This window comes from Chiloscyllium punctatum, chromosome 25 (assembly GCF_047496795.1).
Source record: "Chiloscyllium punctatum isolate Juve2018m chromosome 25, sChiPun1.3, whole genome shotgun sequence".
NCBI classification, from domain to species: domain Eukaryota; kingdom Metazoa; phylum Chordata; class Chondrichthyes; order Orectolobiformes; family Hemiscylliidae; genus Chiloscyllium; species Chiloscyllium punctatum.
In genome coordinates this window covers 43,460,131-43,476,473 of record NC_092763.1, presented here as the reverse complement: position 1 = coordinate 43,476,473, position 16,343 = coordinate 43,460,131, and the positions used below count along the sequence as shown (strand labels likewise).

Here is a 16,343-nt window from a genome sequence, read left to right as displayed (position 1 = left end):
TAGAGATAATGCTTGGAAAAACTACAGCATAGTTTAGATGATCCCAAAGTGCAATGTAAGGTTTTTTTTTAAAAAAAACATTTTTCTCAGTGTACAACCATTAATAGAATCAACATATGATGTGGCTGTTTGAGGAAGATAGCATATGACCTTGGAGTAGCTCAAACTATGAACTCAGATGAACTTTTAGTCGCCCAGTTACCCAAATCATCTGACTGGAAGCTTGATCATTGCTCATGTGTTGAGACAAACATTGAAAGGTTTACCACCATTTCACATTAAGTTATATGTATGGACTGCAACTTAAAAATCCAATACAAGTCTAGCTAGTGATTTCTTTGCTGGAAATACAAGATCCATGCAAGAACAATTAAAGGCAACTGGTATGCAATTTTTTGCATGCAAACAGGGGAACAAGACGTCCTAATATTGCAAAGCATCCATCTGAGTAATACTGAAACAACAATACGATTCCCATGACTGCATTTGGCAGAAGTTTAGCGATGAAAAATAACAGTTGCAATTCAGGAACGCAAGCATAAATACAATTCAGTAAAAGCAATTGTCAAGTACTAGTGTTCTCAGCAAAATAAACTATGATCCATTGATAAGATGGTATCAATTCAATTATTGGCTTAAACCACCTTTCCCCCCCATTCCTATATTTGTGCTGTAGTAAATATTTTATACACGTAACATTGAAAGTTAGCAACTGTTCCATTTGCCCCACAGTTCAGGAACGAGACACTCCAAATATAAACAAATGAAACAATTTTATTTCAGCAGTACAATTTTTGTATGAATCATTTCAAAATATTGCAGTCCTAATTTAACATTATTTAAAACATAATTCAGGTTTCTAGTGCACAGTTTTAGCACTGATCATGGTTACAGTGTGGTGATAATGACAAGACAAAATGATGCTTCACATTCCTTTTAAAAGCTGCAGCGTTTTCCTCTATGGCAGCATAACAGCCATCACTTTACCAATTCCAACTACTGATAGGCACAAACTGGATCACAAAATGAGATATCAAAATTAATTTGGCTAGAACATGTACACAAATAGGCCTTTTCAGTAAATGTTACCAGCAAATTAATAAATTCAGTATGTAGTACATGCAAAGTTTGGTTTAAACGAAGATGAGAAATCATTTCAAAGAAAACTCAGCACTGAAATATTGAACTTTTTTTAGTCACTTGAGAAACAAGGTTCTCATTGATCATGAGCTCAATGCTCCATGCCTCCTCCCAACCAAGGCCATTAACCTGTTCTCAAACACCAATCATTTGTACCCAGTCCAGGTTAGTGCACTGCTGGCTTTTCTTTACAATGCATTCTCCCAACAAGCTACTGTCAATAGCTCACATGCTTATCCTGAGAAGAAAAATGAACAGATCTAAAACAATGCTCCAATGCAAAGGTTTATTTCAGAACAATTCAATGTCAAAGTCATATTGTGACTCTCAAAGGGGGAGAGCTGAGGTTAACCATCTTTCAAAAAAAAAGCTAGATTAAGATGTAAAAGATTTGATGGTTCTATTCATGGTAAGGCTTTAAGGTAAAGAAAATACATATGTACTTATCCATGTTTGAGTTGGAATTGAAATAGTTAGGAAAAGCCCAAAATGAGTGAGCGATCAGGCCTTGAGAAACAATAGCATCTAGGTTTTTTTTTAGTGGTCTTGTCATAAATCATTTAATACATTTGTGCACAGATCTGCACCTATTCCATCAAAAAATCTCTATTGAAGAAACTTATTTGAAATAGACATATGATGCAAACAGTTCAGACCTTGATCCCTAACAGTTCAAACAGCTTAGCTGTTATGGAGTGGAAAATGTCAGTATGTTTTTGCTTAACTTCCCTTTGTCCTATGTCAGTACCATCTGCAATTTACTTACATACCTGCAAGCAAGTCTAAACTGAACACAAAATGACCCCCTGAATCCGTACCTTGTCAGACCTTACAGCTGTGCAATGTAAAGTTATGACTGGCATTCAAAGATGGGCACGTTGCCAGAGAATGTGTTTAGACATATGCAATCTATTTTAGTGATTGGAACTATAAAAAACTAACTCAAATTGTCAAGTGATCAAAATATTCAATTTATACAAAAAACCTGGTTTACAACAAAACCCAGTGAACTTTACCACAGCTTTTCTATGTACCAATGTATGTGGGGCTATTGAGGATTCAATTACTTACGTAAACAATTTCATAAATACACTACAGGAGAGCCATCTGGGATCTTTTCTTAACCAATTTAAAGTTTGACAGTTTTTTAAAATGAATACTGTCATTTTTCAGTTATTGTGCAAAATAACCGAATATTGTGCAAAAACCGTGCTATTTTGCCAGAACCATATTGACAGTCCCAATACATATGGCACTTGCAGGACTTGTATATCATTATTTTATATGGATTAAAACAGATACCAATTCAGGGTTTTAAATAGAAATAATTTGCCGTGCCAATTTATGCTCTTGTAGAGCTAATGTGCGAAATCTCAACTGCGTTGTTACCCAATGATTAAATATCTGTAAAAGCAAATATTAACTTGAAACCTGAGTAGTGGAAAAAAAAAGCAGTCGCCAATTTGTTAAACAAAACACTGAACAGAATGTCTAAATGTTTGTTAATAGCAAAGCAGCCAAACCACGGCCTCCAAAATCACCAAAAGACAATTGTGAAAAAAAAAGCACAAGGAAGATCCGTTTAAAAAAAGGGATCCTTAAAGTGGCTTCTAAGAGGCAAGCTTTCAGTCCTGCTCAGAGATTGCAAGCTAGAGTCCAGTGCCATTACTCAGATTAAATCTCATGGAGGGTCTGCATTTCTGTAAAAACACCCAGCAAATAAAGCAGCATTTTGACAGTTTCCAGTTTCAGTCATACAAACTTATTTTGTGCAAGATTCTTGTGTTACACCACAATGCATTCTGAAGCACAGCTGATACGTTGGCTTCGAAGTATGCTTCCAATCTACGTGCAACCAAGATGTTCACACCCTCAGGCTACAAGAGTACACAATTTTTACTTTTCTTCTTCTTATGAGGGTAGAGGACTGCTCTCACAGCCTCCACAAATACTTCTCGGATCCCATCCTGATTGAGTGCTGAACATTCCAGATACTTAACAGCTCTGATCTGTTTTGCTAAGGTCACTCCCTGGTGCATAGTTGTTGGAGAGAGGCTTTGCTCCTTGAGCTTTTTTATGGTTTCAGAATCATTCCTTAAATCCTTCTTCGTACCAACCAGAAGTATAGGAACATTTGGACAGTGGTGCAAAACCTCTGGTTGCCACTTATGACGGACATTGGCATAGGAGGAAGGACTAGCAACAGAAAAACAGATAATGAAGACATTACTTTGTGGATAGGACAGAGTGCGCAGACGATCGTACTCTTCTTGCCCTGCAGTATCCCAAAGGTTCAGGCTTACAGTTCGTCCATCCACAGTCATCTGTGCACTGTAGTTGTCAAACACAGTGGGGACATATTCTCCAGGAAAAGCATTTGTTGTGTAACTAATGAGAAGGCAGGTCTTCCCAACTGCACCATCTCCCACAACCACGCATTTTATAGTCTGCATTATTCATATGGCTTGAAGGTCAAGTTTAACACTGTCGACAAAAATAAAAACAATATTAAGACAAAGCATTTCACAGATCTAGACACCTCTCTACAGTGTACAACCAACCAACTGCAAGGATTTGTATCAAAGCTGCAGCTCACTGAACCTGCCAGAATGTTCAACCTTTAACAAAGGGAGAACATTTAAAATGTTTCCAGAGAATTACAAAGTTAAAATACATCATTATTGGGTGCACCAGGCCCCTTCTGATGTTTAAGGTAATTTAGACTCTATTTCACTATTTGAGGGAAAGCAGAAAATTCTTCCAGTTCCTATGCAACATTTGTCCCTCAATTATGATCACCAGAAAGATTCACATTTCACTTCCTACTATTTTGAGAACTTAAATGGTTGCAAAGCATTGCTATTCTTGACCAGTCAACCCCACCACCTGTGGCTGAACACTTCAACTCTCCCTCCCACTCAGTCAAGGACAACTCCTGGGCCGCCTCCACCACCAAATTCTAGCCACCTGGAGGAAGAACACATCTTCCGCATTCATCCCGTGTAGTTGGAGGGCCCCAATGTCGATTTCACCAGTTTCCTGATCTCTCCTCCCCCACCTTATCCCAGATCCAACCCTCCAACTCAGCACCACCCTCTAACTGTCCAACCTGCCTATCTTCCTTCCCACCTATCTCCCCTCCATCTGACCTATCACCATCACCCCACCCCCCCTTGCTCCTCAGATGCTGCCTGAGTGGCTCTGCTTTTCCAGCATCACACCTTTTGACTCTGATGTCCAGCATCTACAATGGTCATGCTCTCCTGCTATTCTATTCTACTTAACTAACTGCTAAGTAATTAGTTGTATAGAAAATAGAGAGGCTTTGAGAAAGAATAATTTGGAACTTAGGTGGTACCCAGTAACTCTCTTCCCTCAAACATTGAATTCATAAAATTTCCTCAGTTATGTTCTGATGCATTTCTTATACACATTTTAATACCAATTCAACTGTCCACTTTTCACCGGTCCTCCATCTTTCTCCTTCCTCCCTCCCTCATTAACCTACCTGCTCGTTCCCACATCCACATTCCCTTCAAAAAGGAAGGGAAGGCAGAATAGGGTCAGGCACTCGGGGAGGGGGGGGGCAAGATATGGGTCACTTGGGTGCGGGGAGGCTGAGAGGGGGGGAAAAACAGGTTGGTGGGGCATGTCTGAGTAGGAGGGGGGAGATAGATCAGTGAGATGTGGGGTGGAAGGAGACTCTGGGTCAGTGGGAAGGACACTGGGTCAGTGCAGAGGGGGCAGCAGGTAGAGAATGGATCGGTACGGCGTGGGGGAATGAATCAAGTGAGTGAAGTGTTGGGCGGGGGGAAAAAAAAGAGAGTAGGTGTGCAGGTCAGTTGGGGGGGGCGCTATTAATTAATGGTGGAGGCTGGCAGGGAGGGAGAGAGAGAGAAGGGATGGTGGGGGCAGCAGGAAGGGAGAACAGATGGCAGGGGCTGGCAGGGAGGGAGAGAGAGAGAGGGGGGGAAGGGGGGGGGCGGGGAGGAGAGGGGGGGCGGGGGGGAGAGGGGGGGCAGGGGGGGAGGGGGGGGAGGAGGGGGGGAAGGGGGGGGGGCGGTGAGGAGAGGGGGGGCGGTGAGGAGAGGGGGGGCGGGGAGGAGAGGGGGGGCAGGGGGGGAGGGGGGGGAGGAGGGGGGGAAGGGGGGGAAGGGGGGGGGGAGGAGGGGGGGAAGGGGGGGGGAGGAGGGGGGGGAAGGGGGGGGGAGGAGGGGGGAAGGGGGGGGGAGGAGGGGGGGAAGGGGGGGGGGAGGAGGGGGGGAAGGGGGGGGGAGGAGGGGGGGAAGGGGGGGGAGGAGGGGGGGAAGGGGGGGGGAGGAGGGGGGGGGAGGAGGGGGGGAAGGGGGGGAAGGGGGGGGGAGGAGGGGGGGAAGGGGGGGGAGAGAGGGGGGAAGGGGGGGGGGAGAGGGGGGGAGAGGGGGGGGGAGAGAGGGGGGGAGAGGGGGGGGAAGGGGGGGGGGGGGGGAAGGGGGGGGAGAGGGGGGGGGGAACGGCAGGGGGGGGGGGAACGGGAAAGGATGGTGGGGGATGGCAAAGGATGGTGGGGGATGGCAGGGAGGGAGGGAGGGAGGGAGGGAGGGAGGGAGGGAGGGAGGGAGGGAGAGAGAGAGAGAGAGAGAGAGAGAGAGAGAGAGAGAGAGAGAGAGAGAGAGAGAGAGAGAGAGAGGGGGATGGCAGAGAGAGAGAGAGAGAGAGAGAGAGAGAGGGGGGGGATGGCAGAGAGAGAGAGAGGGGGGGGATGGCAGAGAGAGAGAGAGAGAGAGGGATGGCAGAGAGAGAGAGAGAGAGAGAGAGAGGGATGGCAGAGAGAGAGAGAGGGGGATGGCAGAGAGAGAGAGAGAGAGAGGGATGGCAGAGAGAGAGAGAGAGAGGGATGGCAGAGAGAGAGAGAGAGAGAGAGAGGGATGGCAGAGAGAGAGAGAGCGAGAGAGAGGGATGGCAGAGAGAGAGAGAGCGAGAGAGAGGGATGGCAGAGAGAGAGAGAGCGAGAGAGAGGGATGGCAGAGAGAGAGAGAGGGGGATGGCAGAGAGAGAGAGGGGGATGGCAGAGAGAGAGAGAGAGAGAGGGGGATGGCAGAGAGAGAGAGAGAGAGGGATGGCAGAGAGAGAGAGAGAGAGAGAGGGGGATGGCAGAGAGAGAGAGAGGGGGATGGCAGAGAGAGAGAGAGAGAGAGAGATGGGGATGGCAGAGAGAGAGAGAGATGGCAGAGAGAGAGAGAGATGGCAGAGAGAGAGAGATGGCAGAGAGAGAGAGAGATGGCAGAGAGAGAGAGAGAGAGAGGGCTGGCAGAGAGAGAGAGAGAGAGAGAGATAGTGGCGGATTAGCGGGGACGGGTGGGGAGGGAGAGAGAGAGAGAGAGAGAGAAGGGATGGTGAGGGGTATAAGGGGATAGAGAGAAGGGCTACGTCTCCTATTCCGCAAACCCCTCCCCACTAACCCCCTCCCCTCAGCTCCCCCATTCCTCAGAACAACTCCCAACTGCCTTTCCCTCCCTCCGGCTCTCTCCCGCTCTCACCCCCTACAACGCTCTCCTTTCATCGCCCTTGCCTTCGACTCCCTCCACTTGCCTTTTCTCTCCCGTCCGGCAGCCACTCCCTCGCCCGTCACCCCACCATCTCTAACTCCTTATACTTTTCTTTCACTTCAAACTTTCGACAAGCCCATTCCCGGAAACGACGCGTTCTTATTGTCTTCATTCCAGATGTGGCCAAAGCCTCACGAACTAACGTTCGGTAAAGGAACTTGCCCTGGTTGGTTGGTAGCTCTGCTCTCCACGGCCTGGATAAGACCCAAATCCAACTGCCACTTACCTCAACCTTCCCCGACCAGGATTCATCCGGGTCCTGCGCGCAATGCCCCCTGGGGAATGTAGTGTGACCCGCGCCGTTGCTGCACTTGCGCAATAAAACGACGGTTGTGACTGCGTAGGTGGATGTCACGCATGCGCAGAGAGCGTGGGTGGTGTCTTCTTCTGGGAGAATGAGTCAGAGTTTGTGAGTGTTTCCATCTCTTTACCATGGCAGTATGTTACAAAGATATTCAGAGAGATTGCTGATCTGACATACACAGGTTGACTTTAAACAACCAAGTTTCATGGTATATTAGGTTGATTCCTGTAAGGAATTGGTTGACCTGGAATAAAGAAGGATACCTTAGATTAACTCACAAGCGTTCACAATGAGAAGCCCATCACGATTTTTTCCAAAATTGAGTCTCGGTCTGAGGTTGGAGGCTGTGGATGGGAGATCCCAGAGGTGATTGACACAGCCCAAATTTTGGCAAAATCCAACCCTTAGTTTTTAGTAAATGCGTTGCTTATTAGTTTAGGCATCAAATTGTATTATTTAGATCAATGCAGAATTTGCTTTAACAATTTTAGTTTAAACTTCTCCACCCCTTTTTTAAATCCAGTGTCTGGCTTGGCCAGGTTGAAACAAGTCAATTAGGCATGTTTTTTTAAAAAAAATCCTGTGAAGACTGTCTGGCTCAAGTAAAGCCAAAATGTGTCAAGCTTGCAGTCTTCCTTGATTTTGCTTAAAATTGGCTGCATGCAAAACCGTGGGAAATGACTCAATAAAAATATGTTGTGTGCACATTTCAACAGAACAATTTGAAGTATTTAATAAATATACCTTGCACACTTAATAACTGTAAGGCATTTGGAAGCCGATGTTGTGTTCATTTGTATTTGTAATAATTGAGAAACACACCCTATGTAATTGTATAATAAAAAATAATCAAACACGATCTCCTTAGAGACAAACGTCAACTGCCTTCCTTTTAATCACTGTTTTTCTTCAAATTATGACATTCCAGGGAAGCGCTAATTAGTTCTGCTCATACCCACAGTAGTCTAAATAGTAGATTTGTAATTGAAAGTTTAAGTTTATGCTGGAGATTGTATTTTTACTCTTTCTGTTTATTTTCATGATGACATTCACTTATTCTGCTCCATTACTATTTTAGCAATTTTGGAATGAGAAGTGTAATCAGTATTTGAGATGACTGCATACATAATCAATAGTGACAGATTTGTAACAGATTTATACATTTAAATATGAATTTGAATAAAAAGATGGTGAGCTACATTTGGTGTACTCAAGTAGATTGGATCCATCTACTGTTTTTATCATTGTTAGAAGTGAATGAATCAACTAATGTAGTGTTAATTATGGTAAACTGTTCACTGGGTGAAGGCAATGCCTTTAGATTTAATCGTAAATATTGTCTCACTCTTTAAGCATCCCAATGATGGGAATTTAAAGCAATCACTGAAGTGATTCAGAAGTTATACTCACAAAGTGCGTGCACCATTGTTGTTTTACCACTTCCTTTGCCAGACATAGAGATGTGTCATAACAATTTTTATTAAGTTAAGATTATGTGCATCACTGGCTAAGTCAGCATCTATTTCCCATCTTTAACTGCCTTTGAGAAAATTGTGGTGAACTGCTTTCTTGAATTTTTGCAGTCCTCATGGTGTAGATACACAATGAAATTCTACTTGGAAGGCTGTGCCAGAATATTAATCCAGTGAAGGAACAGTTCCAAGTCATCTGCTCCTTCGTCTTTCTGGGTGGTAGAGTTTATGGGTTTGGGAGGTACTGCTTAAGGATCATAGGTGTATCGCTGATTTTTTTCCGAACTTAATTTTGTTATTGGACTAACTGGAGAAACCTTGAAGCAGAAATTTTCCCCTTTTTGCTTGTAGCAGCAAACTTCTGAGTTCAGTGTCCCTATCACTTGACCACCATTTATGTGTGGCACGGTGGCTCAGCGGTTAGCACTGCTGCCTCACAACACCAGGGACTCGGGTTCAATTCCAGTCTCGGGCAACTGTCTGTGTGGAGTTTGCACATTCTCCCCATGTCTGCGTGGGTTTCCTCAGGGAGATCCAGTTTCCTCCCATGGTCCAAAAATGTGCATGTCAGGTGAATTCGCCATGCTAAATTGCCCATAGTGCTCAGTGCCTTAGTCAGGGGTAAATTATAGGGTAGGGGAATGGGTCTGGGTGGGTTACTGTTCGGAGGGTCAGTGTGGACTTGTTGGGTCAAAGGGTCTGTTTCCATACTGAAGGGAATCTAATCTAATCTTTGTGAAATGTCTGTTGATCAGAGAGCCCAGAATCTCATTATCATGCATCTTTATCAGTGAGCACTTATTGAGGCATCTTATGATCATTCTCCTTCTCTCAGGACGTGGCTTTCAACAAATGCACTGCTTTGGAATATTATGTTGTTTAATACATGGTAAATGATATCAATGTGGGATACCCGAGAAGATGCATATTTAAGAATTTCTTTGATCTGTCAATGCATTTAAGCATCATAAGGCATAAAGCCTTCTGATAAAACAGCAATTGTAAGTCACTGTACTTGTGTTTTGTATTGTGTACAGGGTCTTACGACCCCGACAGAGATCAATAACTTTTTATACCAGAGGATATCCCAAACAACAGAAATACCCAAAGAATAAAATATCACATCTTAACACTCTCACTGTAGCAAATTGATTAAAATCAACAATCATACATTACTGAATAGACAACTAATACATCAAACTCTCATTTCCCTATCAAATGAAATAAATAATACTTTCACCATAACTAAATAGTGCAAGCTAGACATGTCTTTTAATGTTTTGCACTGTGCACAGCATTCCTGCAGCAGATGTTCAGCTTTATCAGAAGAAGTCCAATGCCATTACCCGCAGTCCAGCAGGCTCACTTCTCCCTACCACACTCAGTCAAAACTTTTAAGTGTCCATTCAAAAATAATTTCACTCAGCTTGAGTCTTCCAAATCCAAATCTACCAGCAAACACACCTCGTTCTGTCTGTTCTGTTTTCTTATTTTTGAACTGAAAACTAGCTCTTAGCAGCATCTTTCTTAGAGTCATACAGTCATAACAGCATGGAAACAGACCCTTCAGTCCAACCAGTCCATGCCAATCATAATCCAAAACTAAACTACTCCCACCTGTCTGAGTTTGGCCCATATCCTTCCAAACTTTTCTTATTCACATACTTATCTAAATGTCTTTTAACCATTGTAACTCTACCTGCTGGAATTTCATTCAACACAAACCAGTTTCTGTATGAAAAAAATTGTCCCTTATGTCTTTTTAAAATTTTTCTTCTATCACCTTGAAATCATGCTCCATAGTCTTGAAATCTCTCACCCGAGGGAAAAGACACCTGCTATTCACTTTATCTATATCGCCCATGATTTTACAAACCTCCCTCAGGTCACTTCTCAACTTCCTGTTTTCCAGCAACATCCTGGTAAATCTTTTCTGAACCTTCTCCAGCTTAATAATATCCTTCCTATAACAGGGCACAGAACTGGACACAGAATTCCAGAAAGGCCTTACCAATGTCCCATACAACCTTAACATAAATCCCAACACCGATACACAAAGATCTGAGCAATGAAGCCAACCATGCTAAACAGCTTCTTAACCACCCCTATATACAGTATGATGCAAACTTAAAAGAGTTATGTATCTGAATTCCTAATTGCATTTTTCCTCCACACAAAAGTACTTGATTTCTCTCTCCACCTGTCCTTCACAAAATGTTTATCCCTTTCACAGAATCATAGAATCCCTACAGTGCAGAAAGAGGCAATTGGGCTCATTGACTCTCACTAATTCCTCTGAAGAGCATCCCACTCAGACTCAGACCCCCACCCTGTTCCCATATATACCATGGCCAATCCACCTAGTCTGCATATCCCTAGACACCATGGAGTAATTTAGTATGGCCAATCCATCTAATTTGCATATTTTTGGAATTGGGGAGGAAACTGGAGCACCCGATGGAAATCCAAACAGGCTAAGGGAGAACATGCAAATGCCACCCACATCCTGGCATCATGAAGCAGCAGTGCTAACCACTGTGCTGTCCCAAATATACAGTACACCATCTGATATATTACACTCCACACATTTTTATTTACTTAGTGCATTGGATGTTGGTGATCACATTAGACCAGGGCTGCTTTCCTGAACAGCTGCATACTATATGGTGATGGTAAACCCCACAGTGCTATTAGGGAAGGAGTTCCATTATTTTGTGCCAGCAACACTGAAAAAACAATGTATCTTTCAAAATCAGAGTGCTGAGTGGATAGAAAGGGAATTTGCAGGTGGTGGTGTTCCCATGCATCTGCTGCCCATGACCCTTTGGATGGAAGAGTTATGGGTTTGGAAAGTGCCATATAAAGAGCCTTGGTTCATTGTTGCAGTGCATCTTATAGATGGTACACATTGCAGCTATTGAGCGACATGCTTATTTTGAAGCAGGTCATTATTGTAGGTGTTATATGTGCTGCAAGTCATGCAGACTGCTCTGTCCTGGATGGTTTCAAGCTTCTTGAGTTTTGTTACAACTACACTCATCCAAGAAAGTGGAAACTATTCCATTATGTTCCTGTCTTGTACTTGTAGATGGAGAGTAGGCACTAGGGAGATAGGAGGTGAGTTATTTGCTGCAGAATTCCTAATCTCTGATTTACTCTTATACCCACTGTATTTAAGTAGATGCCCCAATTCAGTTTCTTGTCAGTGGTGATCCCTAGGATATTGATAATGAGGGTAATTACATTGTACTTCAAAGGATAATGGTTGAATTCTACCTTTTTGGAGAAGATCATTACCTAGTGCTGTGTGGCATGAATTTTACTTGCCATCAGTCTATCCAGGTCTGGATGTTTTTCAAGTTTTGCTTCAGTATTTGAGGAATTGTGAATGATGCTAACCATTGTGAATATAATCAGTGAACATCGCCAACGTTGACCTTATGATGCAGGGAAGGCCATGGATGTGCTTAGGAACTATTCTCAGGATTGGGGTTCCTCTGATGCATGGTGGTGTTCCACTTTCTGAGCTAGGAGGCCTGGCTTTAGTCCCACCAGTTGCAGAAGTGTGTAATAAAATCTATGAACAGGTTGATTAGAAAATACCTACCCTCAGGAATTCCTGTAGTGACATGTTGTGGCAGAGAATATTAACCTCCAACAATCACAGTCATGTTCAGGAACCTTGAACTCGTGATTTTGATTTGCCATGATTACCATTGCCTCCTGTTTTGCTTGAGCTCCTTGGTACCATACTTGATAAAATATTTCTTGTCACCCTGATTTCCTTTTTAAGTTCAGCTCTTTTTCTATGTTTGGAACAAAACACAATAAATACATGAGCTTGGTAGACCTAGTAGAATCCAGTTGTATGTTAGTGAGCAGGTTGTCATTGTTTAAGTGCCACTTGATAGTATTGTCAATAACATTGCTATCACTTTGCTGATGATTGGGGTGATAATAGGCCAGGTTGGAATTGACCTTTTTTGGTGGACAGGACAAACTGGATAATTTTTGACAGTGCCAGGTAGATACCAGTGTTGTTATTGCACTGGAACAGCTTGGCCAGGTGTAAAGGCAATGTACAGCACAGGTCTTTAATACTATTGATGGAATGTTGTCGGGGCCCATTACATTTGTAGTACTTAATGCTTTCAGCCATTTCTTGATATCATGTAGAGTGAATCAAACATGCTGAAGATTGGCATCTGTGACACTGGGAAGATCAAGAGGAGTCCAAGAAGATTCATCACTCAGCGCTATGACTGCAGATTCTTGCGTCTGTTTCAGTCTTGTATTTTGCCGTAATGTGCTGAGACTCCATCATTGAGGATGAGAATATTTATGGAATCTCCATCTCTAATGAGTTGTTCATTGTCCACCTTCATTTATGACTGGATGTGGCAGGAATGCAGAGCTGAGATCTGAACAGTTGATTGTTGAATTGCTTTGCACAATCTATCACTTGCTGCTTATGCTGCTTGGCATGTAAGTAGTCATGTTGTGCAACTTCACCAAGTTGATTCCTTTGTTTGAAAAGTATGCATGGTGCTACTCCTAGCAAGCCTTCCTGTACTCATTTATTGAATTGTCCTTTATTTTGTCTGTTTATCTTGAGTCCCTTAAGGAATATCATTTACCTTTATTTCTGAAACAGCCTGTGAGACTGAGCCTCTTTGTCTTCTTTGTGAACATGTGCACAGTTGTTGTGAGCAGCAAGAAGTATTGTTTGAGAGTATGAATGAGTATTGTGGTCTCTAACACCTACCACCCTTATGTATGGGTCACTTGCACCCCACCATCTTTAATTTATTTCATAAGAGTCAGTCATCTGCATTTAATAAGTTAATTACTTGTTCATAGTCAATGTGACTGCCACTCATCTATCCCTCTGTCCATATCTCTTAAAGTTGGTCAGCATTGTGGCAGCATCCTTAGTCTGGTGAAGCCACACTATTTTACTGGTCCCATGCCTCTATTTCCATTGCCAATGAGTCAGAATGTAATCCATGTTTAAAAACACGCTTTACACATTTTCAGTTCTGTAATTTATGATGCAACTTTAACGACTGAGAGGTGCAAACTACCTAAAATACATCCCACATGGCTAGGTGTGGCTGAATGCATATTTTTGCATTGTGAGCATCTCTTTCTGTCTCTGTTTATGTCTATGTTTTTTGTACAGTATTTTGATTGATCTTTGAAGCCCTTCTCTTTGAAAGTGTGTGCAGCCAGTACTTATTTGGTCCAAACATCTGTCAAACAACAGTCATGTTCTGCTCAAATGTCTTATGTCTAACCAGACAGTCACAGGGAATGGGCCGTTCCTTTCTGGGTAGTTGCTTGTTTCATTATTTCCATGCTTATTTTGGATCAGCTTTGTTCTTTCTGATATGACAGTATTTATATCTGACTGAATTTCCTAACAGTGACAACAGTAGGAAAGATTGAATAGCTAAGATATTTCTGATGACATTGGTAGACTTTGCATTGAAATCGGCTCAAACTGCATCACTGTACATAATACTTATTTTGGGGGATAATTTGATATATGTTGTCTTTTGAAGTATTTTCTTTAGTTTATAAATTTATCATTATATTTCTTGGCAGAATGAAAGGAAACATTGGGTGGAGTCACTAATAATGACTGCTGTGAACATAGCTGACTTGAATGTCACAAAGAGGATAACAGGACTAGTTGCTGCTGTAAATGTTCAATTGTACATATGGATGTTTCTACTCTCACGGTTACTGGTTTAAAAAAAATAGTTGGAAGACTCCCTCTTGGTGCTGAGGTGGTGTACCTATCCCTAGACTGAGAGACCTGAGTTCAAGACTCACTTGCTCCAGAGGCACACAATAACATCTCGGAACAGGTTCATTAGAAAATAGGTTGAACAAAAAAGAATTGACAAGACCATTTGGTATTGTTAACAGGCACTGTAATGTAAACACTCAATTAGCTTCATGGGCAGTGTCCTTACCACCCCTGCCCCCAACCTGGACTGAGAGACATGAGTTCAAATCACACTTGGTCCCGAGGTCCAAATAGTATCTCTGAACAGGTTGCTTAGTAAAATAGGTTAACTTAAAAAAAAGACTAGTTGGTGCTGTTAATAGGTATTATATGTAAATATGCAGTTGGATACACAGGTGTTTTTACAGGTTGTGGTTACTTGTTTAAAAAAAACAAGACTAGTTGGAGGGCCTTCTTATGATGCGGTGGTAATGTCCCTACTGGTAGATCAAAATTCTGGGGTTCAATTCCCACCTGCTCCAAAGGTGTGTAATCACATCTTTGAACAGGTTAATTTGAAAAATCGGTTATATTTAAAAAATAAGAAGAGTTGGTGCTGCTAACCAACGTTGCTGTAAATATTCAATTATATACATAGGTGTTTCTCCTGGTGGTGGTTACTACTTTTAAAAAACGACACTAATCAGAGGGCCTGTTGTGGTACAGTGGTAGGGTCACTACCCCTGGACCCAGAAGTATGGGTTCAAGTGTAATAACATGTCTGAATGATATCCATACAACTCCATACAACCCTGACACGGTAGGCACTGCAAGACCTGTCAGAGTGTGGACATAGATACCACCGTTACATATGGGACACTCCCATCATGTATGTGGCAGGTACTCCTGCGACTCAGCCAATGTTGTTTATCTCATACGCTGCAGGCAAGAATGCCCTGAGGCATGGTACATTCGTGAAACTGAGCAAAGGCTACGGCAACGGATGAATGGGCACCGCACAACAATCAACAGACAGGACTGTTCCCTCCCAGTTGGAGAACACGTCAGCTGTCCAGGACATTTGACCTCGGACCTTCGGGTGACCATCCTCCAAGGCAGACTTCGGGACAGGCAGCAACGAAAAGTGGCCAAGCAAAGGCTGATAGCTAAGTTCGGAACCCATAGGGAGAGCCTCAACCAGGACCTTGGGTTCATGTCACACTACAGGTGACCACGTTGCAATATACACACACACAGACACTGCTATGCGTGCGCGCACACATACAAACACACATAGACACACCTATACACAGATACTCGCACGCACTCCTACAGACACACACACTCCCATACTCTCATATACATCCTCTCAGACTTAGACCACTTTACACTCATATACACACATATACACTCTTTCTCACAGAGACTCTCAACCCCCACCCCAGATATACATACACACACACTCCTACAGACACACACTCCTACACTGACACATGCACCCTCTCACAGACTTAGAGACTTTACACTCATGCACACATACACACTCTCTCTCATAGACACTCACAACCCCCCACTCCAGACACACACACACACACACATAAACACACCCACAGACACACACATTCCCACACTCTCACATGCATCCTCTCACAGACTTAGACACTTTACACTCACACACATATATACACTCTCTCTCACGGATACTCACAACCCCCCACGCCAGACACACACACACACTCACTTCTACACACACATACACTCCCACACTCTCACATGCACCCCCTCACAGACTTAGACCACTTTACACTCACACATACATCTCCCTCTCAGACACTCACAAACCCAACCCCAGATACATACACTCACACACACACACACAAAAACCCACATGCACACATACTCATATACGTTTGTGAGGTGAATTTGTACTTACAGAATTTGTACTTTGCTCAAAAACTGCATGAATCCATGTAAGACTCTGTTAACTCACCTTTTAGATTAGAATCAGTCTAAACATTATGGCACAGACAGGGAACACAGGGGGCTAATACCTTCAACATCTTAATATCTTATCTGAGCTGACACCAATTGTTACAGTTAACCTG

The 16,343-nt window shown here is 43.1% G+C and overlaps 1 protein-coding gene and 1 long non-coding RNA gene across 4 annotated transcripts in view; one reads left to right on the top strand and one right to left on the bottom strand.

The window, feature by feature from the left end:
- Positions 1-754: 754 nt before the first annotated feature.
- On the bottom strand, positions 755-7,056 carry rhogd (ras homolog gene family, member Gd). 3 transcript variants are annotated; one of them, XM_072595161.1, is made up of 2 exons: positions 6,955-7,056; positions 755-3,624 (listed from the first exon to the last, which is right to left on the bottom strand). In XM_072595161.1, the coding sequence occupies exon 2, from the start codon at positions 3,591-3,593 to the stop codon at positions 3,018-3,020; it is 576 nt and encodes a 191-aa protein (XP_072451262.1). In that variant the 5' UTR covers positions 3,594-3,624; positions 6,955-7,056; the 3' UTR covers positions 755-3,017. The 3 variants fall into 3 exon arrangements, with proteins under 3 accessions (XP_072451262.1, XP_072451263.1, XP_072451261.1); XM_072595162.1 differs by having other exon boundaries at positions 6,891-6,960; XM_072595160.1 differs by lacking the exon at positions 6,955-7,056 and adding an exon at positions 6,712-6,876.
- The window catches only part of LOC140495899 (uncharacterized), a 34,481-nt gene continuing 25,035 nt past the window's right edge, over positions 6,898-16,343 (top strand). Inside the window, exons 1-2 of the long non-coding RNA XR_011964122.1 lie at positions 6,898-7,137; positions 15,184-15,465. This is a non-coding gene — a long non-coding RNA (uncharacterized lncRNA). The remainder of the gene's footprint in view (positions 7,138-15,183; positions 15,466-16,343) is intronic.

Bases quoted from the DNA above. Each gene is read 5' to 3' on its own strand.
- rhogd (XM_072595161.1), bottom strand. From the start codon at position 3,593: ATGCAGACTATAAAATGCGTGGTTGTGGGAGATGGTGCAGTTGGGAAG.